General features: G+C 37.6%; 2 protein-coding genes across 2 annotated transcripts; one reads left to right on the plus strand and one right to left on the minus strand.

Annotated features, from left to right (window-relative positions):
* Positions 1–204: 204 nt before the first annotated feature.
* On the minus strand, positions 205–5,751 carry LOC134790957 (L-threonine 3-dehydrogenase, mitochondrial). The gene is made up of 4 exons (XM_063761981.1): positions 5,593–5,751; positions 1,723–2,247; positions 1,125–1,391; positions 205–601 (listed from the first exon to the last, which is right to left on the minus strand). The coding sequence occupies exons 1-4, from the start codon at positions 5,696–5,698 to the stop codon at positions 465–467; spliced, it is 1,035 nt and encodes a 344-aa protein (XP_063618051.1). The 5' UTR covers positions 5,699–5,751; the 3' UTR covers positions 205–464.
* A 7,953-nt stretch (positions 5,752–13,704) lies between these two features.
* Positions 13,705–24,636, plus strand: LOC134790903 (protein artichoke). The gene is made up of 4 exons (XM_063761892.1): positions 13,705–13,963; positions 19,560–19,762; positions 19,837–22,460; positions 22,833–24,636. Exons 2-4 carry the CDS (start codon positions 19,626–19,628, stop codon positions 24,326–24,328), a joined length of 4,257 nt encoding a protein of 1,418 aa, XP_063617962.1. The 5' UTR covers positions 13,705–13,963; positions 19,560–19,625; the 3' UTR covers positions 24,329–24,636.
* The last annotated feature ends 12 nt before the right edge of the window (positions 24,637–24,648 follow it).

Here is a 24,648-nt window from a genome sequence, read left to right on the forward strand (position 1 = left end):
ACATGCGTAAACTAAGACTAATTTATTTGATGATATTCGCAGGTGTATTCAAGATTTATCAACAGTAAATATAGTTATTATAGGATTAAAATTGTGCGTTAAAAATATACCTACCTACGTTAAAATAGATCACAAAAGCGCAGAATCTTAATCCTAGAATAGGAACTGTTGTTAGGTATTTTTATAAGACAAAACAAATGTCAATAAATTAAACGGCATTTATATAGGTAATCAACTAATCACTGACTTAATGAATACCACGACCAATTTAATAATTATAATTATAAAATGTGAAAATCACAGTTGAGCACAGGGTTTGAACACTTAAAGTTCGCCTGACGATATCACAATTGTTAGGAATTGTCACCATTTGTGATTAACTGACAGGCTGATATCGTCCGGCGGACTGGTAATCAGTGGCCCAGTGGGCCCCTTAAGAATAATTAATAGGACTGAACGTCAGCTCATAAACCGTTAGCTGCAATCTTCTCTTTGACCTCCTTCATCATGAGCGCTACCAAGTTGTCGAGGTTCACCTCTGGCTTCCAGTTCCAGTCGCGCCGCGCCTCGCTGTCGTCGAATACTTGGGGCCAAGAGTCCGCTGAAACGTACCATAAATATACTTATTAGTTAGAAATATGCAATTAAAACCGGGCACTCTACGAGTAGGTTCTGCTTGCAAGTCTTGCAACCCTAAAAGTGCAGGAGGCAGTTAGTTGTCTGCTAGAATGACAAAGTAATAAATCGTAGCAAACTCTTACGTATTTAGTGCTCTTGGTCTTAGCCGTTTGTCGCAGTCCGTAGCGGAAAATAAGATAAAGACATTATTTTCAGATTGTTAACCTTGTTTTACCATATGTACTCCACACATGAGTGAACTACATAAACTTGCGGTTTCTCGAACTATCTAGCGTAGGCATTTACGCTGGTTGTTAGGCAGTTGTAGATTTTTACCGTACCAGCGAGCATAAACCGATGCATTATCTAGAATTTCACGGTTGCACCCTATCAGCATAACTTAGCCTACTTTCCGGTTGCTAGCCTTCGACGGTTTAGTAAGGCCACATTATTGTAGGTACATTACTTACTTATTCAAAATAAGTAGGTATCCATAAATAATTTACCAATATCCTGCCTGCTGTCGGGACGGTACGTGATCTTCAAGTCGGGAACATATTTAGCTATCTTATCAGACAGTTCTTCCGGAGTGAAGCTCATGGAGGTGACATTGTAGACCCTCCTGTTGAGCAGTTCGCTGGGAGTCTCGAGGAACTCGGAGAGGGCTCGGAGGGCGTCCCGCACGTGCATCATGGGCAGGCGTGTGTCGGGCTTCAGGTAGCACTCGTAGTTGCCCTTGCGAATGAGATCGTGGAAAATTGCAATAGCGTAGTCTGGAAGAAGATAAATGGAAATTCACACACATAAATATTTGCACAATTACAACCATCAGACTATCTGATTTAGACAAGCTTTCTAATGTTGTGGCATTGGGGATTATGAAGTACTCAATTTAAGAAGTGCTCCATATCAATCACCATTTGGAGCGATGGGCCCCTAGAAGATCTGACCGGGCAAAGTGGAGTTCTCACTGTGTCTGAGGCAAAGGCTGAGATCCACTATTTGGGTCACTCAGCCATTAAAATAAGTACGTAGGTAAGTACTTAAGTAGTACCTATAGTTAATGGCATTATTGGTCTGGCTATTGTATCACAATTCACTTACCGGTGGTGCCACCGCCGGGCGGATCACTGGAGATAACTCCCGGGAACCTCAAGCACCGGAAGTCCAACCCAAACTTATAAAAATAATATTCTCCTATTAATTCGGCGTGCACTTTCGACACGCCATAAATTGTTCTAGGTCTCTGTACAGTTATATTAGGAGTAGGATTTCTAGGAGAATCAGGGCCGAAGGCTCCAATCGTGCTGGGAACGAAGATTCTTAATTTATACTGCTTCGCCAGTTCTATGACATTATGCATTCCTTCTATATTCACTCGGACCGCTAGAGGAACATTCTGTTCTCCTATAGCGCTGAGTAATGCTGAGAAATGGATCAGCCAATCAACTCTGTGGTTGACGACGATTTTCTGCAGGCCTTTGAAGTCGAGGATGTCCGCGAAGATGTAAGGGCCATCTTTAACGACGTCCGGCGTTGGCTTGATGATGTCTGAGAGAATTACATTTTCTCGGCCGTATTTTCCTCGAAGATACTTGGCGCATTCAACCCCGAGCTGACCTAGGCCTCCTGCAGAAGTAAATAATTCCGATGTTAATCACGATTATATAGGTACGTAGATGTAAGTACACTGTGTTACAAAGGGACTATAGGTAAAGATATATTAATGGAACATGGTCACTTAATTGCATCAAGAGCAAAAGTGTTTGTCCGCATCTGGAACGAGGCGGGCGAGACAAGGAGATTCATAATTTGCGACCGATATAATGTATCTAGGCTACGCACGACCACTGTAGCTTTTGAGGACACTCACTATTAGTATATACGTTTAGAATTTAACTCTATAAAGCTGGGATTTATACTTATCCGATATCATAGCGACAGTTTGCTCCATAACTAGAACTTTAACAGACTACATATCAAGGTCAGGAATTATTGAATGTGAAATATCGCAAGATTTGCAATGAAAAATGCAACAACTTACGGTCCGTGTCCGTGACGGGTAACGGGTAGTAAGTAGCTAATTACTCTTAGCAGATTAATGTACCGTTTTATAGAACAGTATATTAACTTAAATACCCTACCACGGTCCATGTGCCTATATTATGTAAATGATGTTACTAATATGTAGCTACTCGTATGTAATATAAATAGGTATGTAATACATTGGATGCAAATAAAGATCTCTATCTCTACAATTTATTTTATTTACAATATATAACTATTAGGTACATCGCGTAAATACTACTATTCGACATCAACATCTACCTCGGAATTCGGAATAGTGGGGATCGTGTGTGAAAATCATTTATTTTAAATACAGTCAAATACTCTTTTTGAACAATAAAAAACCTTAAAATAGAAAAACTAAACTAATATTAAAAACTAAGCTTAAAAATAAATTATATATAGAAAATTTGCCCCAAATCGCCGTCTATTGGCAGCGTGCCCAGAAGGCTGGCAGCATTACCACGTTGTATGGCAATGCTGATCCGCTGCGCTAGATATGACCCAGCCCTCTGGTCACGCGTCAACTCAATTAAGGATCGTGTGTTGTTATATCAAGGATATTTGGGAATTTTGTGACCTTAGGATTTAGGATGTCTTAGGCGGTACTTAATTAGGGTTTAAGGTTAATCATGGCGGAAAATGTTACCTACCTTACCCAACAACTTGTAGAGGTACGATAGTTTCTTGGTTGTGGATCTATTTGAACATGACCTAGTGGTCAAGTAGGTACCAAGTGTACCTCTACCAACCAAGGGGATAATTAATACCTACTGTATTTACTAAACAAATAGGTAGGGGTTTTTTCGTGTAATAATTCACTAGATTCCTTATATACGCACTAATAAACTGTAAAGAAAATAGTAAAAAGAAAGAAGCTATAACGTAGGTACGTGTATAATCGCGTAGGTAACTTAAATATATCATATATCGTAGTCATAAGGTATAACATAATTATATATAGTAGGTTTTATACAAATAAAACTGCAAATGTTCATAAAAACTTAAAGGTATTTATTTAGAATGAATGTTGATATTTTACTTCGCTCAAAAGTTACGTTTTTTTCTGTTTATTTCTCACTGCACCCACATGGACTCTTTTCTGTTTCGCCCTATGGTTGACTGGTAGAGAATGCCTATAACGGCATTAAGTCCGCCTGTTGTACTTTTTGTATGTGCAATAAAGTTTAAAAATAAATAAATAATAAATATATTACGTAACGAAATTTCAAGTCAAACTACCGTAGAATGGCCGCATGGCTATAACTACTTAATTGGACAAACACAACGTTACATATTTCCCCTTATGAGTAAACATGTTTATTTGATCTACGACATGTCTAAGCTATTTGCTGAAGTAAACAACTAGATTCTATATTAATGCGTATCATCTATTGCGTTGAAGTCTATTACTTCTCTATCATAGTCTAGTCGACCAGTTCAATTCAAAATGGTGAAAATAAAGATAAGTATAGGTACTGCTCCTAAAAATACCTACGTGTGATACCTCATTGCTTTCGCAATAATGTCTAGAAAAATATATTCGAAGCGTTTCTTAGCATATAAAAAATCGCAAAACTTATAAAGAATCAAAAATAAAACATAAACAATTAACACTGTTTTGGTCGCAGTTCACAACACACTCCTCGCTTCGCTCGTCGTTGCACCTATCTATAGACTCTGTCAAATGACACTCTTCGGTGATTGTAAACAAATGAAATATAGAAGGAATTATGCGAATGGTTAGACATCCTGTCAGAAAAATAAGCTACTTATTGAAAAAAAAACTTAAGTGGTGAAACTTGCAAACGGCAGAAATCGCAACTTGGAAAAAACGATTTCCGGAAAATAGAAGCACCGTCCACCCGACTAGACTAAGATATCATCAGTTGAAAAAAATAGGATGGGCTAAGCCCAAAGACAATAATTGTCTTCGAAAAAATGGTTTTCTGTAAATGTTAGTCACTTTTAAGCATTTGGTAATTTTCATATTCAATCAGTAGAAAACTAAATCGGGCTCTACATTGCCAATTCTAAGACATTACCGTCAGCAGGAAATAACACGGGTACCTAAGAGGGCTAAACCAGTTCAGTTTAACCCAAGGAACAATCAAGCCAAGCGACGTCGTCCTGTCACTGTCGCTCCATCCCCCACTAAGAGGACCCTAGACTTCGAACACGCTAAGGGTGGTATTCCACCTATCCAATTTCTTTGTCCAATGTGTATTGCGTCTCACATTTTATCTTAATGAGAGAGTGAGACGCACTGACATTGGATAAAGAAATTGGACAGGTGGAATACCACCCTAAGCTACTTAAGTGATAAATGGTAAAGCAAACTATATTCCATAGGAGCGTCATTCTTAACGTAATACTTACTTAAGTATCTACTTAGATACTACTACTGGCGTAAAGTACCTAAAAGCATGGTTGGACTCTAACGAATATATACTTATATATGTGGGTAAACAGTGTTATGGCATACATTTCACTTTCTCAAGAATCTCTACGTTCGTTGAAATTGAAATAACAATTATCAAGTTCCAACTCGGTGGTTTTATTTGTATCCAAAAGTGGCGAAGAAAAAGCGATAACGCCACATTCAACCGTCACAATTTATTTAAGTAGCGTGGTCTTATGCTACTTATTCCGGCAGGTTCACATAACAACCACCAAAACAACGGGTTGCACTCCGGGAGTGCCGGCAGAAGTGAAAACTCAATGACATTGTAACAGTTTTTCGATCAGGTCACGTGTCCGTCTTACGGACACGTGACCTGTCGCGAGTTTAACATTTTTTCCCCATCACAAAAAGTGCACAGCGCCGCTAAAGAAGTTTTCACTTAAAAAAGAAAACATAATTCCAAAGGTTCCTACAGTGTAGGTAGGTAATGTACTCTAACTTACCGGTAATTAAAATTTTTGGTGGAGCCTGCTTGCCGCCATTTACACTGTACGTCCTATAAATATTAATCGCGTGAGAAGTCCGGGACAATTTTCTCAGCAACATCATGCCACAGTACAAAACACGATGAAACACTAAGTAAGACGCACGACGACTGGCTTCAGGCAATATTGGGTCAGATCGTGCTAAGGAATGGAAAAACTGGTTGCCGGTCGAGCCTCTACGCAAACATATCGCGAGCGGAGGCCAGTTAAAGGAAAATGAGTCGTAAATCATCAAGTTACAACTTTGACTGACGAAAATTTAAACGTGAATGGAGTAGAGGTGTGTCGCGTTCACGATGATGTTTTTTGTGTTCCTTGTGACCTTAAATTTTTGCTATTTGTGTGTTGTTATGTAAAAATTATAATTTGCATAACGATGATGATGTTCGATTTATAAATAGGTATTACGTATTTTCGTATGTGTGATAGCCTAATAGCGTTAAGTAGAATGCTAAAACCTTTCTGAATTAGGTCAGGCGTGGCTCACTCCGCGATTTCGTCGCTTTGCTACAGGTATAACAGGTAGCTAAAAATACATCCGTTCCACACCTATTTTGGTGGCTAGCCATAAGCCGCGCGTGGCGCTGTCGCCACCTAACGGCCATATCTGTTCTGATCGTAACAGACGCGTTTTGAGAGAGTGAGTCTTCTGTACCTAGTACTATTATTTATTCTGTGATTAGGTATATGATGCAATTATAATTCGTACTTACCTACTTATTTAATTAAAACGTAGAAGCAATATTTTGAGTTGAATGTCAGGCGCAGAGGCCTAAGGAAAAATTACGATCACATTCAAGACTAGTATTCAGTATGTTTCCCGCCCTATGTTAGACATTTTATTTCATACGCTTTCTTACCTACGAGTACTCACACATTTTTGAACAGTTGACGTTGAAGCACTAAGATTTATATCATATTCTTATTACCTATGTATGTTTCACAAATCCTTAAAAATCCTGTTTAGTTTGTGCCAAGTTTTCGGAGTTTTTTTTATAATTGTGCATATTATGTATTTGCATACCTATTTAAAGGACGAACTACATTAAAAGCACACATCAGAAATAGAAATCACACATTTTCCAAAATAACTAATTTGACTGTTTATACAATTTATAATAATAGTATTAAATATTAACACATATTAGCAACAACAGTTACTCTTTAACATCATAGACTTATTATCAATTCAAAATTCTACATATTCTAACCCTTTATTCAGAACTGCTCTCGCAGTCTCAAGTGACACCAATATATTTCTGACTCCTGCCTATAATGGATTCAATGTAGATTTCAATGTATGGGCAACACGGCAAAATTTGTAATTAAGGTTTATTGCTGCTGTGTTATACCTTTAGGTGAGTACATTATAAAACACTACTCTCCCGCCCTCTACCCCGTTGGCGTCACCCCCTCCCCCCTTGAAAAGTGTCCCATTTTACAGATTTTCTCAATTTTCATGAAAACGATACAAGCTAAGATAAAATGGTCAAAGACTAAATTATTTATTAATAAATTTCCTACAAATAAGTACTAACATTCATTTTGATACGAGTTATAGTTTTCAAGCTATGGTGCGCCAAAGTTTTAGTCTAACCTGTTCACTTAAAAAACCGCAAAAGATGTACAGGCTACATTTTTAGAATCGCCTCAAAAAGCCCTTTCATATGATACCACACACGATAGGTTTCTGAAAAAAAAAATTTTTTCCCATACAAAAAAAACAATGACTCAGCACTCCCCTCCTAAGGGATTTTTTTTAGGAACTGGGGGTCAAAAATTTTCTTTTGACCTCTAGTATGTGTGTGCCAAACGGCTAGCTTGTACATCTTTTGCGGTTTTTTAAGTGAACAGGTTAGACTAAAACTTTGGCGCACCATAGCTTGATAACTATAACTCGTATCAAAATGAAAGTTAGTACTTATTTGTAGGAAAATATATTAATAAATAATTTAGTCTTTGACCATTTTACCTTAGCTTGTATCGTTTTCCTGAAAATTGAGAAAAATCTGTAAAATGGGACACTTTTCAAGGGGGGAGGGGGTGACGCCAACGGGGTAGAGGGCGGGAGAGTAGTGTTTTATAATGTACTCACCTACCCCTTCGAGTGGCATTGTCCTCCTCGAGGTCTCTACGGTAAGTGGCGGTGGCCGCGAGACGGACAGACATAACAAGCCAGTTGAGTGGCGCAGCCATTTTGGAAAAATACACGTCAAGTGGCGGGGCCTCAACGGGTGATCATCGCGAATTTGTTGCGTGTTAGAAATATGACTGTTTCCCAAAAAAAATGTATAAATGATATATATAAACTATATATCACTGAATTCAGCATAAAATGGGTTATTTGATTGTATACCAATGAATTCTATTCTATTTATGTGAATTATGCTAGACTTGTTCTAATCTCATATTACCAATTTTTTTCTACTTTCATGTAAAAATACGTATACTTACGAAATAAAACAATTGATTGTAGAAAAAGCAGTCTTTATGACAAAACAATACATTTAACACGATTCACACAGTTTATTTCACTTTTTATCAGTGCGTATTCTGTTTGAATGTTCGCGGCTCGACGACGGTCGGCGCGTAATGGGCGAGGTGGGGCAGGAACATCACGTCATTTCTAACAAACTTTGTTTTACGCGGGAATTCGACCGTTAGGGAATACCATCCTTGTTTATTGACGAATGCATCTTGCAAGAGTGAGCAAGCAAGACATAGTTTTAACGGTTTTATTTTAGGCGCGAAATGCAGCGTCGCACAGATTGCCGCGAGACGGTCTCTGCCAATTACGGGCTTGTTATAACCGAACCTTCTCGCGGCCTCTGCCACGCAGAGGCATATTTAAAAAAATGGCCGCGCCATTTCTCCTACCGTTCAACCGGAGGTGCTGCCACCCGAAGGGATAAAGGTATAACACAGCAGCAATAAATCTTAATTACAAATTTTGCCGCGAAAAAATCTAGAATGAATATATTACTAGCTGACAGCACGTTAAAATATATTATATTAAATTTGCGCAACTTAGGTTCAAGTTATATTTAAGGCTTCTACAGACGTTGCAGTAATGCCATGCGGTTTTAGATAATTGCTGCGACCAAATGCCGCAATGTATTGAGAGGGCTTTAGTAAAGATGGTCACATAATCAACATTCATTTACACGTCTTTCGTGTATCGACGTACTAATATTCTCGCCGTTCTAATGTTTTGCCAAACAAGCCTCAAGGACAGCTGCTTTTTTGCCTGTCGCTGTTTCGCAGTTCGTGGAAATATGGGCGACGCATATCACAAATAATATTTCCATTGGTGGGTAATAATAACATTACTAGACCAAATATTCAACGGTCTACCGTGTTAGGTTATGGGCCTCCAACACTGCCAAGGAATTAACAAACAAGGAAAAAGATTCAATAATTCGAAGACATTCACCAAACTGTTGAATATGCACATTAGGGTGGTTCACGTTTGTATGGGAATAATTCAAACTCGAGCTAGAAGAAGCGGCACCCTCTCATTTTGTTACACTTATTATGTTGACTAAATATGCCAAGTTTTGTAATCTTATCTCAACTACAAGGATGCTCAAACACTTTGAAATTTTTCAAAGTTGTATGAAATCCAAAAAAATCAAGTTATTATTTTTATGTAAGTAGTAGTTTTCACATAATTTGAAAGTGTGATTTAAAAGTTACTATGTAAAAAACCATTTTTATTTCTATTATCTATGGGGCTATTCATAAATTACGTCATTTCAAATTAGGGGGGGGGGGGGTCTGGACATCGGATGACGGTAGCATGAAGTAGGAGGAAATGGGGTCATTTGAAGCATGATTTTTGGATGATTATAGGGGGGGGGGGTCCAAAATCGTCAAAAATCGATGACGTAATTTATGGACAGCCCCTATGATTTTTTTAAGTGAAATTCTAAAAATCTTACTTTTGTAAAATTATAAAAAATAGAAATAAAAATGTTTTTCTACTTAAAAACTTATCGATCACATCAATCAATCACAATCACATGTGCAAATAATGTGAAAACAGATACTTAATACTATAATAAATACTTGTTTTTTTTTGGTTTACATACAACATACAATTTTTTCAAAGTGGTTGAGCACCCCCTTGTAGTTGAGATATAATTACGAAACTTGGTGTATTTTATCAGCATAATAAGTGTAACAAAACAAGGGGGTGCCCCGTCGAAAAATAAAAAAAAAATGTTTTTTGAACCACCCTAATGCACATAGTTAAACGATTAAAACACGATAAAAATGTGTACATCTAAATCTTAGAGTCTCTCCACAAGAAGACTTTTTATAGCAAATACCTACAATCGTGCTACAGTTAAATATCCATCCGCCCTAACTCTTGTCACGCTTCAGCATCGACTCTGTTGGCGGGACAATAAGCGAAAACTTGAAACGATTTTTCCCACACAGCAATAGAGAGTACTCGTAGTATCTTGTGTGGGCATTAAAGCGTACCCAAGTAACACAAAAGTAGCTGAATTGAATATTGTTTGAATAATAGAGCACGCCGTACTGTAAGCTGAATAAGGTAGCTGTATATCGTCTGTATAAGCGCTATTACAGACGTTATACAGAAGGTTTGGGCGCAAAGTGGGCAGTGCCCACGCCGATTAAAACTGAATAACAGTAATGTAATAGCTGTATAAGTGTGTGCCCACACATTGAATCGCCGAATAACACTTGTATAGAGGCTGTCAAAAGCTTCTATACCGCTTTTAAACCAAAGTTATCCAGCTTTGTACACAATACATCAGTTATTCACACGTTATGAAGCTTTAGGTTCCAAAGTGCATTTTTACAGAAAATATATTCAGATATTTGTGTTAAATCAATGATTTGTCTTCCATTTTAATTTGTGAACTCGTGTCAAAGTGTAGTTTCTGAACAATACTTACAAAATAAGGAGGACATCACCCATATATTTATTTGATGTTTACATAACTTCAATTTCATTGCGCATGCGACTTTACTGTTAATTTTATATAAAATTTTAAAGCGCCGCGTAAATAATGCACTGCTTAAAAAGTAAATATAGAAAATTTACTACTCTACTGTTAAATTTGTAATTTTTTTGCGGTGTTTAGATGTTTTAGTGATAGAAAATGTACTTTAACAAGTTATACTACGATAAAACTAGTTTTATAAATGAATAAAAATGGGTTTTTCAGTTCATTTTCAATTCCTATATAATTGTAGAGGTTAGAATATGATCAACCGTAATGGCGTCCGACTGTGCTGAATATAAGCTGCTGCCACAGCTATTATTGTGCTGAATTTCTGAATAAGCATTCACATTATTCGCGTTACTAAGCTACATGTTAGATAATAATGGTTTTAGAACAACAAGTTTTGAATAACATCAGTATAATAGTAATTGTTTTCTCAATCTTAAAGCCTATTAGGGTTCTATACACAAATAGTAAAAACCACATAGATCCTCACTAGTTTGATGAGAAACATTATAGGTATGTAACACGGGCAATATTCAATCCTACTTCCTACTAATATTATAAACGCGATATAATATTTAAGTTATATGATAAATCTGGGGGCACGGCAGATTACACAGTTATTTTTTCCGTTATCAGTTCCGACAAATATGTAGTAGGTAAAGGTATACGCAAAGATGTACGACGTGAGTACGAAGATGTGTATAGTATGAGTATGGTGTGGTTACGGTTACGAGTATGGTATGAATATGAATATGGTATAGGTGCGAAGGTGCGGGTATATTAGTAGCGGGTATCACGGGTATGAGTACAAGTATAGTTTGGTATGGGCAGTATTGTTTAGGTATGAGTACGAGTATAGTGTGGGATGGGTACGAGTAGACCCACTTGAAACCTAAAAACAGTCTGTTCAAAATCGACAGGAGAATCGATATCGCTATATTTTAATGGGGGTGATTATTTTATTTTTCTCATACCCAGTCCAGTCTACAAGTTTTTAATGCAACAATATCAATAACTAGCATTTGACACCTTGTTTGCTAACTAGCAACAACCTTAAATGGCCATTGGTAAACTTTATCTCGTTGCAGTAAGGTATGCAAATGGTCAGTTAATAGTGTTTACGATGGTAGCTAGCAATTGTTTTACGTCATTAAAACGACAATGCATCTTGTGTAAAATAACCAATCGAAGAGAATTGTTAAGAAAACTAAACCTCGATTTTTTTAAATAATGTTTAGATTAAAGAATAAATACGCTAGATGCGTTCAAAATAAAATAAAAACACACTCAAGCTCAAAGCAATCAGGCTCAAGTAGTACTGTTGACCGTGTATAAAGCTACGGAACCCTCTCCACCACCCACTTGTTGATACTAAGCAGTAGTTTGAATAGCGCTTCTCATTGCGTTCGTTTTGCAGCTTTTAGCAAGAAAAGATAGTATATGTGTACTAAAATCGCTATAACTTAAGTATAAGTGTTGTTTTAGTATTTATTATTCAGACGTTATGTCTATAAAAGCCATAATTAACCCATATATGTAGCTACTGAATAACAAATAAGATGTGGATTTCATTACAGCTTCCAGTAATAGCGTCCACCTTTATTCAAAAACTAGCATTAACACTTTCGCAACCGGGCAAAAAACGGCGCACTACCCCAGAAACCGGTCGTCTATATCTGCGTACAAAACAACCCTCTGGGCGGGTTGTCCGGCATCTGAGTAAAGTTTACGAGTGCCCGAGAGTCGGGTACGCGGTGTCGAATGTGTTAAAACAGAAACTGCAACCGCTTTTATACAGTTGAAAGCCTTCCCCGATGCTTCTTTTCGGCATTTAGTAGCAACTATCACATTTTTCTTAATATTGTCTGCTTAATATCTCACAACACAGAATATATACAGCTAATTGCTGCTAATGCTGCTATTATGCAGCTTTTAGTAACCACAAATGCTTTAAGCTGAATAATGTCTGACTAACTGAGTAAGAAATAAGTATTATTCAGCTTTAATATGTATTAATCATGCAATGATCGTATATATGTTAATGGTCAAACGTATGGGACCTTTTATACGATCTTACTATAGGTACAGTCGCCATCAGATATATCTTAGCGGCCAAGGTGTTCAAAAATATCTGAACATGTACCTACTTTAATGGGGGTGATTATTTTACTTCTTATCAGCTTGATCTGGTCTGAGGGCCTACCGCGAACCACGTTCGACGTGTTGCCTCGCTCTGTCGCAATTGTAAATTCGTGCGTAAGTGTGACAGGGAGGCAACACTTCGAACGTGGTTGTGGAACTGTACTATCTGTCGGTTTACAAAAACTTCGTGTGCGACCGCTCTATAAGCATACCATCATTTATTGCATGTGTTTCAAATTACATGACAGTTGGCACAATTAAGCGACATGTCAATTGTATTGTCAACATGCCAAACGCCTTCCTTATTACTACATCGTAAGATTTCATCGAGATAATACCAAAACATTCCTTACTTTGCAATTTAATAGACTAATATTGTTGATAAGTAAACGCAGATGCGACAAGTCCTCCTTTGTTACTTTGTGTCCTGCTATGAATCACACTCATAGGGATTACCTAATATGAGTGTGTTAAGAAGATACGAACAATGCACTCAATTGCTCTTTCAGCTGACACGGAAGTGCAGTAAGTATGTATGTATACGTAGTGTAGATTAATAAGACGAAATGGCAATTATTCCGTTGAAAAACCGATAATTGTAATGTCATCTTTTATAAATGGCGTAAAATGCTCCTGCATTTTACGCCATAAAAGATGACATTGCTATTAATTGCCTTATTAAGTATCCAGTACTCATTAGTAGTAGGTACCGAGTGAACTTTAAACTGGTGATGATTATTATGGTGTGACTATCTGCCAACTGCTTAAGCACTCAATTTTCTAAAAATCTCGAAACTCAGGGCAAAGTACAAGATCGTACGTAACTGGCTTAATTGTGGATTTCTTAACCCAAAATTTTGCCCATCCATTCAAAAGCCAGTGTCAGAGTACGAACTCATTCCGTTTCTACCTAACTACATGTCTGTACCCCAAACTCGCACGTTACGTCGGTAGAGTCGGTACGGCACGCGCCACAATGGTGAAAGATAAGTTACTTGGTGCGCATCGAGCTGTGAACCGAAAGTCTGGTGTTTACATGCGAAATAGACTTCGCATCCCAGTTTGTGTCTAGCCACCGCGGGCCCCGCTTGCCTCTGGATTGTTTACAAAGTGTCAATCAATTACGCAAGTTCATCGCAATTCTGTAGTGTCGTTCTGTTTTTATTATCTGATCTGTGGTGTGTTTAAAGGATATTTTCCAGGTATTGGAAGTTTTTGAATAATTAATAGCAGGTACCTACTGCAGCTAACTATGTTAGCAGATTTTGAAATTGGATATAATTTAGTTTTATTTTGGGTAGGTCCGGTAGGTAGATATGAGCTGTACCTCTACCTGTTATATTATATAGGCACGCGAAACATATTATTTAAACAACAAAACTAATACCTAAGCAATACCACCGCAAGCATAATGCATAATAAAATTATTGAACAAATTCAACAAACTCATTAAGTAGATAGTTACGTCTAATTTGACAAAAGAAAGTTCAGAGAAAACCACTAATAAGATAATAGCTACGATACAGATTTTGCCACTTATGGAGTCATGTGTGTGGCTGTTCTAAGTATTCACCAAAAAACAATTATTATTAAGATTTATCATTTTAGCATTTTATTGATTAAGGTAGCATTTTTATCAACTCTAAATTGTTTTTTGATTAGGTAGCTTTACTCATATCTTATTATAATGAGATTCAGAGATAGGAAAAGTTACAGATTATGGGGTTGGAAAACCGAAGTTGAAATGGTTGGTGCAAAGTAGTTAAGTAGTGCAAACATACTGCAGTCACTTGTCTTTTTTTTCAACCCCGCCGGATACAGGAAGCAGTGTGTCCAGTAATCCAGAGCACCTAGGTACCTACCAGTGGCGGCGCGTAAAAAATATTCATAGGGAAGCCGGCAATATAATTTGACTTTTCTTTTATTCAACTGGCTGAAAATTAGGCATGCCGATGGTAATCGAGTTCTATATTATAACTATAGGTAGCCATTTATAGGTATAACGAATAATACTAAAACTGGGCTTTAATAGGCGCGATTTTGTATTGTTTGAATCAACGAATTTAGTAAATTCAGAGGAAAATTGGTATAGGGTGGCGGTTATTGTTTAAGCATAGTAGGTATACCTATGCTATTATAAAATTAAAGAATTAAAACTTACACTCTTTAATACCTTACTTACGTACTTTTAGTTTAATAGGTAAGTCAAGATACTATAAGAATAACCCGTCATTTCTTCCAATGCGCATGTTATACAATGTGACTCAGAGCTCGGGAAATTTGTTGTGAGCCTACAAAGTTAGGTAAGTAACCGCTGTTATTGAACTTTAGCGGCGCGAGGGTTAATTTTGCGTAATTATTCTAGGTACCCTTTGAAAGGAAACTTGGCGTGAGGCGTGACTATAATGCTTTTACTTCAACACTCAACAGGCTCGAAAAATTACACCTTTCGTCTAAAATCTGCGTTTAACTTCTAGCAGTTCTAGCGTCGAAAAGTAAAGTGATTGCTAAAGTGAAATAGCTCAAATAGCTTTTTCGCGGTAGTGTAACTATAAAGTGGACTTTGAATATAGATTAGAACTAATGTGCCAGTACGCTACAAGTTAAACGCAGATTTCCTACCTAACGTTGGATGGATACCTTAGTCTTATTTTATTTTCTCCCAGTCATAAAAACGAACAGTTAATTTAAACCCTCACAATGAGATTTCCACTTTAAAAAGAACTTGCTGAACTCATAGTACTATTTTAAAGTTAGCCCACTTTTTTTTCTAAAATTATCGAGGCACTGGAACTCTTAAAAGAACCTATCCCAATCATGTATACGTATACGTTATTACCTACCGCGCGTTAACGCTTGCAAGTAGGTACTTAGGTACATTAGTACCTACAAAACAACGTCTAATTTTCCGCATTGCACCCCGGTATGTAGGATGACAGTTGACAGTTAGAGATAACTTGTGTAACTGTACAGTGATTGCTTGTCTTGCTGGCTGGATACTATGATGCCCCGGTAAGATGTGACCGTAGACATAATCTAGATAGACGTCGCATGTACCGTCGGCCTCAAAAGTCGCTGGACGCATCGCGCTTATGAAACCGAATTAAGTACATAATGTGTTAGGTCGGGTTTGTTTCAATGTGCTGTAATATTAGTAGGGTAGACCGAGGCGAATCGGATCATTTTTTGTTTGACGGTCAATAAATATTTTTTTTAGGTGATACTGTTTTTATTAATATTCAGTTGGATAAATTGTTTATTAATGAACGGAATCCAAGGTTCAGACATAAAATAAAACTTAAATATGATTTATGAAAAATAAAATACAAAACCTCGTAAAAAATCCGATTCGCCCCATTTTAAGGGGTAAAACGGATCAAAAAAACTCTGTCATAAAATCTTAATTAATAATGGTTAACAATGTTAATCATATGATTAAGAATCACAAAGGTCAAATAATTGAGATCAACTATCATTGGTATCTTTAATGTTGCATTTGACATTTAAACTTTTGCAAACCAAAACATGAAAAATCACACATATCCGATTCACCCCATATGAGAAAATTTGTTGTTGGTAACAAAAGACTTTACGTAGGGACAGCGGTCTCGTTAAAACCTTATTAGCAGCTGTAGTCATATTTTCTCCCGACCATTCCCCCTGATACCTCTTCTTTTTATACGTACGCACCATCTAAAACATGCGAACATAAAATAAGCCAAAAAAACGTCCAAAAACCTTGCTTTCTAATGTGATCCGAATCGCCCCCAATCAGATGATCCGAATAACCCCATATCATATGTTTGAATTATTTTCGTGTAACGGAAATATACCTTTAAATACAATAAAAACAAAATCAAATGAAATGGAAACACTATGCGTCATTAACAATAAGCAACAACAATTACAAACCTTTAGCCTTTTGCGTTTACTTTTATCACGGACTGTATTTGCACATTTTTTACATCGGCGGTAAAATCACAATACACCTGTACGAGCGACTCATCGGGAAGTGTCACCGTGACCGACGCATGAGTCTTTTCCAATGGCAGTAACTGTGGCGACATGCGTTAGGAACAGAGCAAACGCGGGACGCTGATTGACTGGCTGTAACTAACCGTGATCTTTCAAATTCTACAGAAATGCTTATTTTGATCCGATTTCCCCAGTGATCCGATTCACCTCGGTCTACCCTACCTTACCTTTTTTTTTAATGTGGATTTAATTTGCAATTCGGTTAGCAATATAGGATGGTGACCGCTAAAGTGTCCAAACAAAATATTAAGTACCTACAGCACTCCTTTTGCTTGTTACCATTACGATTAGGACGTGTGATCTTGCGATTTATTTGGCTGTCACTATCACTAATACCTATATGATGCCGGTTCTAATACCACCTATACGATTTTCGATAAACCGACATCAACTGGCAACAATTATTGGCACGCGAAGTTAGGTGATCTATGTATATATGTCGCAGTCAAAAGTGTGAACTGGTCAAAAGAACTTTTAACCGACAAAAACAGGCAAAACTGCTTTTGACTGAGCATGTTGGTCAAAAGTAGTTTTACCTGAAAATCATTGGTTAATAGTAATTGTGACTGTTACTATCAGTCAAAAGTACCTACTCGCAGAAATAGGTAAGTTAGGGTTTTTTTTTTGCACGCCCTAAAAACGAAACTGTTCCCAGAGATAGGTAGGTTAGGGTTTTTTTTTTTTGCTACGCCCTAAAAACGAAACTGCTGCCAGAAATAGGTATGATTTTCAAGTAAAACTACTTTTGACCAACATGCTCAGTCAAAAGCAGTTTTGCCTGTTTTTGTCGGTTAAAAGTTCTTTTGACCAGTTCACACTTTTGACTGCAACATATACATGCATTGTATATCTGTGGATGTGCCCTTTATTTCTACGTGCTCGTTAAAGAATATATCACAAACAATGGCTTAGCCAGAGAATACTTCTATAGGTTTGGCAATGAACTAGTTTAGTAGATATATGTACAGTGGCCATCAGATATACCGGAGCGGCCGAGGTGTTCAAAAATATGTGAACAGGCACTCTAGCGCCTTGACAATAGACGCGTGTCCGGATATTTGTGAGCACCTTGGCCGCTCCGATATATCTAATGGCGACTGTACTAGGAATGTAGGTACCTATAATAAATGCACCTAATAGGTTTTATCCCCATCTTAATTTCATATATTCATAACACCTAAACCTAAAGACGTCCACTACTCCATTGCTTGTTTCCTCCATAGATTCGGTTAATAGCGCGAGCCGCATACAGCCGTTTGAAGGTACTTAATACAATTGCGACTCTTCAAGCCACTCACAAGAATAACATTCGAGTGTTTTACTAGAAACAGCATTTGCGGCTCCTTGAGATTCCATAAACTGGCGAATGACCCTTATTCTCAAAAGTTGGCCTATACTCTTGGACATACAACCGTAATTATACCATAACCTGTATACATATCTATACTTACATAACTATACGGTTTAAGTAATTCTCAACGTCCGACAAAATAAACTAACTATACACAGTATGCACCACTAAAACTTATATTAATACTTCAATTACAATAATAATTAGCAAGATAACTACAATAACAGCAAAACTTAATATTGCCTTAAAGTTATCGCAGGCGCAGATTTTTCGGGGAATCCCCCATTCAGTCATACTGCACCGTAACAATTAGAGTATGACGAATATGACCATATAGCCCCCATAACCAGGTCCCACCATTACGTGCTCTGACCTACATCACCAAAACTATACAACCTCCGGATTAGCATTGTGTAACCTCCGTTAGAACAATTGTGGAACAATAAAGTACGTAAACTCCGTAGATCGCCAATAAGAACAATAGAAACAGTGAAAGTGCAGCAGCACCGGACCGCAGCCATTGTTACATTCATTGTTCTAAAAGTCCTTGACGCAATCAGTTTGAAGAATTAATTTCTTGCAAACTTGATGTACCTCTACGACACAATCCGGTATTGTTCAACTTCCGTTTTGTCAACAGTGACCAATACTAATCATTCAAAACACAGTTAAGACTCTACCGTTGATACTAAGATCGAGCAGCATAAAGGACACTTTAAATTCACCACAATATTGGTGTAACAATCGTCATAATTTACTGAATAACAAAAATTTTAGTATTTTCACATTTAAAATATGTAGGTAACCTTTAACATTAAAACCTTCGACATACTTCGTTAAATCAGTGCCATTTAGTGAGTCGAACCTATCTAAGAATCATTCTTTTGAAAACAACAACAAAAATTTCGATTTAAAAAACTGCGCTCTAATATATAGGTTCACCCGCTGGGAAGCTTAAATACGTGTAATAAATAAAATATAAATACTATAAATACCGAGCCTACCACGAACACCGAACTTTACAAATTTCGGGCATCTTTCTCTTTCCCTTCAATTAAGGCGTAATTAGAGTGACAGAGGTATGTTACTCGAAATTTAATTTTCGCGGTTATGGCCCAGGCACTAGGTAGGTTCTTGAGGCACTAAAGGGGCCCACTGATTAACAGTCCGCCGGACGGTATCGGCCTGTCAGTTAGAACAAAAATTTGACAGTTCCGAACTACTGACAGGCCGATACCGTCCGGCAGACTGGGCTCACTACTCAGTGGGACCCTTAACAGGGAGATACATGTTAAACTTATAACACCCCTCTTTTAATTCGGAGGTTTGTTATCCCAGTGTTCCGTGCAGTGAACGAAACACTTAAAATATGATATTGCACAAAAAATATAACAGAAATAATTTTATTCCAGATGCGTAAAACTTGGATTCTTGGATGTAACACTAATTAATATAATGAGCGGCGAAGCAGTGAAGAAATGCTACTTAAGACTGAGAGGGTTTGCTTATGCCTGGTCTTACTAATAACGATTGCGTCAGCGCAGACATTATGTCCAGCTTCAGAGACGATTCTGCCATGCATATGCACCAATCGGAACGAAGATATTCAAATATGGTAGGTACTATATGTTAACATTGTCGTACAAACCACTGAAGCTCCATGGTCGTTAATCTTAATTGTGGTTACAGGTGCACGCACAGCGATTTGCCACAAGTGTTGAAGGGCGTACAAAAGATCGGCGACACTGTCAGAAAGTCTATAGATGAGCTAATTATAGAAAACAACTATTTACCTTCCCTACCTGGAAAGATATTCCAAAATGTAAAGATACTTCGACTGATGTTGCGGCATAATGGAATGGAAAGGCTATCCGTAGCATGGCTGGAAACTCAGGAGACGAATTTAGTTGAAATATTTATAGTAGAAAATGACTTGAAGAGCATACCGTCGGAAAGTTTGATGAAACTGCAAAACCTTCAAGCAATCACTATACAATCGCACAATCTAAAGAGGATACCTGCCCTCACAGGAATGCCAAGATTGCGCTACATCAACGTCCAATCAGGAAGTCTGAATGCTGTGAATGAGCGCACATTTGAGGGTTTACCCACCGTGGAAAAGCTGTTTATTAAAGGCAGTCCAAATCTTCGAATTATCAAAGAAAATGCTATCTATAATTTACCAAAGTTAAAGAAATTAGAGATAACCAACTGTGGCATAAATGACATTCACATGAGAGCGCTGTCTCTTCTACCCATGCTGACTGAGCTTTCCTTTAGCGACAACAAAATAACGGATGCATCTATGGTTGGAAGAGCTACAAGAGATTTACCAGCGCTGTCTATCTTAAATCTTAATAACAACTTAATTGACAAGTTAAACGAAGGAGCCTTTGTTGACCAGGGAATGTTGGAAAGCCTATTCCTGTCAAACAACAACATTAATGTAATACATCATGGAGCATTTCATAGAGTTCCTAAGTTGAGAGTTGTAGATCTAAATTACAACAACATAAATCGCATTCATCCCGAGTCATTCCTACAACAATCTGGCAGTGGCGTAGAAGAATTAAATCTCATCGGCAATCAAATAACGCATATTTCAGAATTCCGAGCTTTGCTAGATGCATTACCTCGTTTGAGGTTTTTGGACATGAGTGAAAATTTACTTCAAGACATTCCAAGAGGTGCTCTAAGAGGCCACCCGAGTTTGGAACGTCTACATCTAAATAAAAATAACATAAAGTTAATACAAGCTGACGCATTTATGGCCATGCCCGCCTTACGAGAATTGCATTTAAGTAATAATTCCTTGACTGATTTCAATGAAGGACCATTTTGGAATTTACCAGCATTAAAGGGTTTAGATTTATCATTTAATTACTTCCAACGTTTACAACCGAAGCTACTCTACAATTTACCATCCCTTAGAAGAATTAACCTTAGTAATAATCAATTGAAAATGATTGACCCGATTACCTTTATTGAGTCCCCGTTGCTAGAGTACGTAAACATATCAGGCAATGCTTTGGTGTCCATACATCCTGCGACTTTTAGAAACCTGGCTAGCCTCTATGAAATTGACGCAAGTTACAACCGACTGATGGAATTTGTCCCTGGACTGCCGAGAGGCCTAGAAAAACTATATTTACAAAGAAATCAGATCACTAGCTTGCCAGTACCACCATCTCCAGACTTGGATCTACCATCACTAAGAACATTGGATATTTCGAACAACGGTATTCAAAAAATGCCCCGTGGAAGTATGAAAACTTTACATAACTTACGTAGGCTGTATATGAGACGCAATGGGTTAAGGCAGATAGATCCGATGACCTTTGGAGACTTGGAAAAACTAGAGATGTTAGATCTGGGTGAAAACCAGATAATATCAGTTCACCCTAAAAGTTTTACAAAGCTACAATACTTGAAACAAGTGAATTTACATGGTAATACCATTGAAAATTTTGATTTTATGGTTGTACAAGACAATGCCGCATTATCAACACTGGATTTTAGTAAAAATAGACTCAAAAGTATAAGTCCGAATATGGTCAGTAGAGCTCTGGATATTGAAATATTGAATATCTCATCCAATAATCTTGTAGAGTTACCTATATCTCTGAATATGCTACCAAAACTTCGTCTATTAGATGCCAGTTACAATCATATAAAATTCTTTGATGGCAATGCCATCAACAACATCCATACATTGAAGGAAATAAATATGGTGAACAACAAGGTCATAGAATTACGCTCCAGTAGTTTTGAAGATCTGAGAGAGCTGGAAACTATACATTTCGAGAGCAATAAAATAGAAATCATTCACCCGAAAGCGATTATTAACCTTCCAAATCTTGTTTCTATACATTTGAGCAGAAACCATATAATAGATCTACCGGATAGAGTTTTCTCAAATCTCCCAAAGTTAAGGATTATTGAGTTGCAAGGGAATCGGTTACAATACATCTCCTTGCGGGCATTTGAGAACCTCCCGCTAGTTCAGTATTTGAACATGAGTAATAATCAGTTGACGAATATCGATAATTCAGGACTCCGACAACTCGCGTCCTTAGAAGTACTGGACCTTAGTTTCAATAAACTGAACAAGATCACAAGGGCTTCATTTCAGTATATGGAATGGCTGGTGGAGCTCAACTTAGACAACAATCTGATCTGCTACATCGGTGGCCAGCCGTTCGATTTCATGCCGCGGCTGAAGGTGCTATCGCTGCAACACAACAAATTGACAACAGTCGGCGAACCGGTATTTGCCAAGTTGAGGAATAATATCGCTATTTTGGATATTGATGGTAAGTTGGTCCTTTAATAAATCCTCTTACTTCTATTCTACCATCTCTGTTATGACTGTTATATTTATAACTAGCGACCCGCCCCGGCTTCGCACGGGTAAACCTTAACAAATAATAACAAAACTATACACCTAAACCGTCCTCAAGAATCACTCTCTCGATAGGTGAAAACCGCATGAAAATCCGTTTAGTAGTTTTTGAGTTTACCGCGAACTTACAGACGCGGCGGGGGACTTTGTTTTATAAGGTGAATAAGATTTACATGGTGGTATGATGTGTGCAATCCATTCCATACCTCATAGCGCTCCACGCTAGCGGAATGAAAACTAATACAGCTACGATGAAACTAACTTTATATCATTTAATTTTCAGGAAACCCGCTAATTTGCAACTGCAGAATAGTTTGGCTGAAATCCTGGCTGGCAGAATCATCCTCTATAGGGCCTAAATGTGCCGACGGAACCTACGTGAAGGGAATGCCGTTCTCGAGAAGCGATTGCGCAAACACCCCTACAGGCGACGAGGATTTGAGATCTTGTGTAGCCCTGGAAAACGAGGCACTACTCCCCAATTTAGCAACATCTCAAGTGTTCTCCACGATGGACAAAATAAAAGATTACACCCAACAAATCAAAAATAACTACCACATCAACAAACTCAACAGACCTTCTCCTGAAGAGTCAGAATATTTCTACGATGAATACGTAGACTATCCGTACAACGAAACCCTTATCGACGGACTCAACGAGATAAACGCGCAAAATAAAAATAAGTCACATTACACACCAGGAAACACACCTACTCTTTATGCTGAGATGAAGAATACAACTAAGAAAAATCCTGCTCCTGATGGAGGTAGCAGCGGCTTTACGTTTTTCGGGATGCCTTTACCTACTATCAATATGGGACAGTTGCTTAATACGGGACGCAAGATAGACTGGCAAGAGAACAAGCAACAAAATCCTACAGATAAATACCAAACACATGAGCCTCCAAAGTTCGAAACAGGTGGCTTTTCACCCATACTTCCAACTACAGCTACTGGTTTCAAACCAATGACAAATCCTGATATGAATGTGTCACACAATGCCGTCGCGAATGTGGGTGACGCGAAATATAGCGCCAAAGGCAGTGTGCAAAACAGTGTTGTAGGATCATCAACAAAACCGCCAGGAAACACAGTTCAGAGAAACTCTACACATCAGAAAATGAAGAGCGAAATTCACGAGATTCAAGCATTTTTGAATGATGATAACAGCACTCATGTAGCTTACAACAGAACTAAGGCTATAGAAGAAGAAAAGAGCGACCCTAATAACATCAGCAAGTATAATCTGATGGAATCTAATTTGACTGTGAATCACATAACAGAGAAAGAGGGCTTACTGATTACTACAGACACCAGCAATGACATGTCTTTGCAGGCCTGGCTGGAAACAAGCACCCAGCCATTCATAGGTCCTACTGTGACTTCTAAGCCCCCTATAAAGAAACATATCGAAAATAACCCACCAACAGCACTGTCAGCCATTCTGGTACCAAACAATGAGGAATTAGCAAGAAGGAACTATACTAAAAGACCAGCCACTATAACAAAAGTGACAATGCCTCATGCTGAGCATTATGACAATCATGACAACTATTTGCCAGTAATAAACAGGGAGGCTAAAACAAGATTTTCTGAATTGCCCAATATAGGGAATACAAAGACTAGACAGGCGGAAGACAGAGACTGGTACTATAAGAATTACAATAACTCTAATTTAGAGCCATATATTGCTCCGGGAGTGCACAACTCAGGCAGTGATATTGTTAAAGTTAAGATTTACATCGTTTTAGTTGGATTATGTTTGAAACTGTATCGTTAGAAAGTAAATGTGTTTCTTATTGAATAAAACAAAATGTGTAATTAAATTTTAAACTTGTGACTCAACTTGGAAACATTTTAAGAACAAAATAGAAACCAAAATACTGTTGATATTACAGACCTAATGAATACTATTGAGAGTTATTGAAAATTGAGAAAATCTATCAATATTTCCATAATTTTCCTATACATTGCTATTTTGGAAATACCAAAACTATAGCAAATGATCAATTGTGAAAACGATTCTGATTGAAACAGTTACAATATATTAAAATGTACTAACTAAGGCTAATGTAGGATGAGATTAGCAATAAAATGTAG

This window comes from Cydia splendana, chromosome 5, assembly GCF_910591565.1.
Source record: "Cydia splendana chromosome 5, ilCydSple1.2, whole genome shotgun sequence".
NCBI classification, from domain to species: domain Eukaryota; kingdom Metazoa; phylum Arthropoda; class Insecta; order Lepidoptera; family Tortricidae; genus Cydia; species Cydia splendana.

What these genes read in the sequence shown, in the direction of transcription:
- LOC134790957 (XM_063761981.1), bottom strand. Translation starts at nt 5,698, where the DNA reads ATGATGTTGCTGAGAAAATTGTCCCGGACTTCTCACGCGATTAATATT. An exon ending in ACCAAAAATTTTAATTACCG is followed by an intron (nt 2,248 to 5,592) that starts GTAAGTTAGAGT and finishes TTACTTCTGCAG; the next exon opens with GAGGCCTAGGTCAGCTCGGG. An exon ending in GCCCGGCGGTGGCACCACCG is followed by an intron (nt 1,392 to 1,722) that starts GTAAGTGAATTG and finishes ATCTTCTTCCAG; the next exon opens with ACTACGCTATTGCAATTTTC.
- LOC134790903 (XM_063761892.1), top strand. Translation starts at nt 19,626, where the DNA reads ATGCTACTTAAGACTGAGAGGGTTTGCTTATGCCTGGTCTTACTAATA. An exon ending in AACGAAGATATTCAAATATG is followed by an intron (nt 19,763 to 19,836) that starts GTAGGTACTATA and finishes TTGTGGTTACAG; the next exon opens with GTGCACGCACAGCGATTTGC. An exon ending in CGCTATTTTGGATATTGATG is followed by an intron (nt 22,461 to 22,832) that starts GTAAGTTGGTCC and finishes TTTAATTTTCAG; the next exon opens with GAAACCCGCTAATTTGCAAC.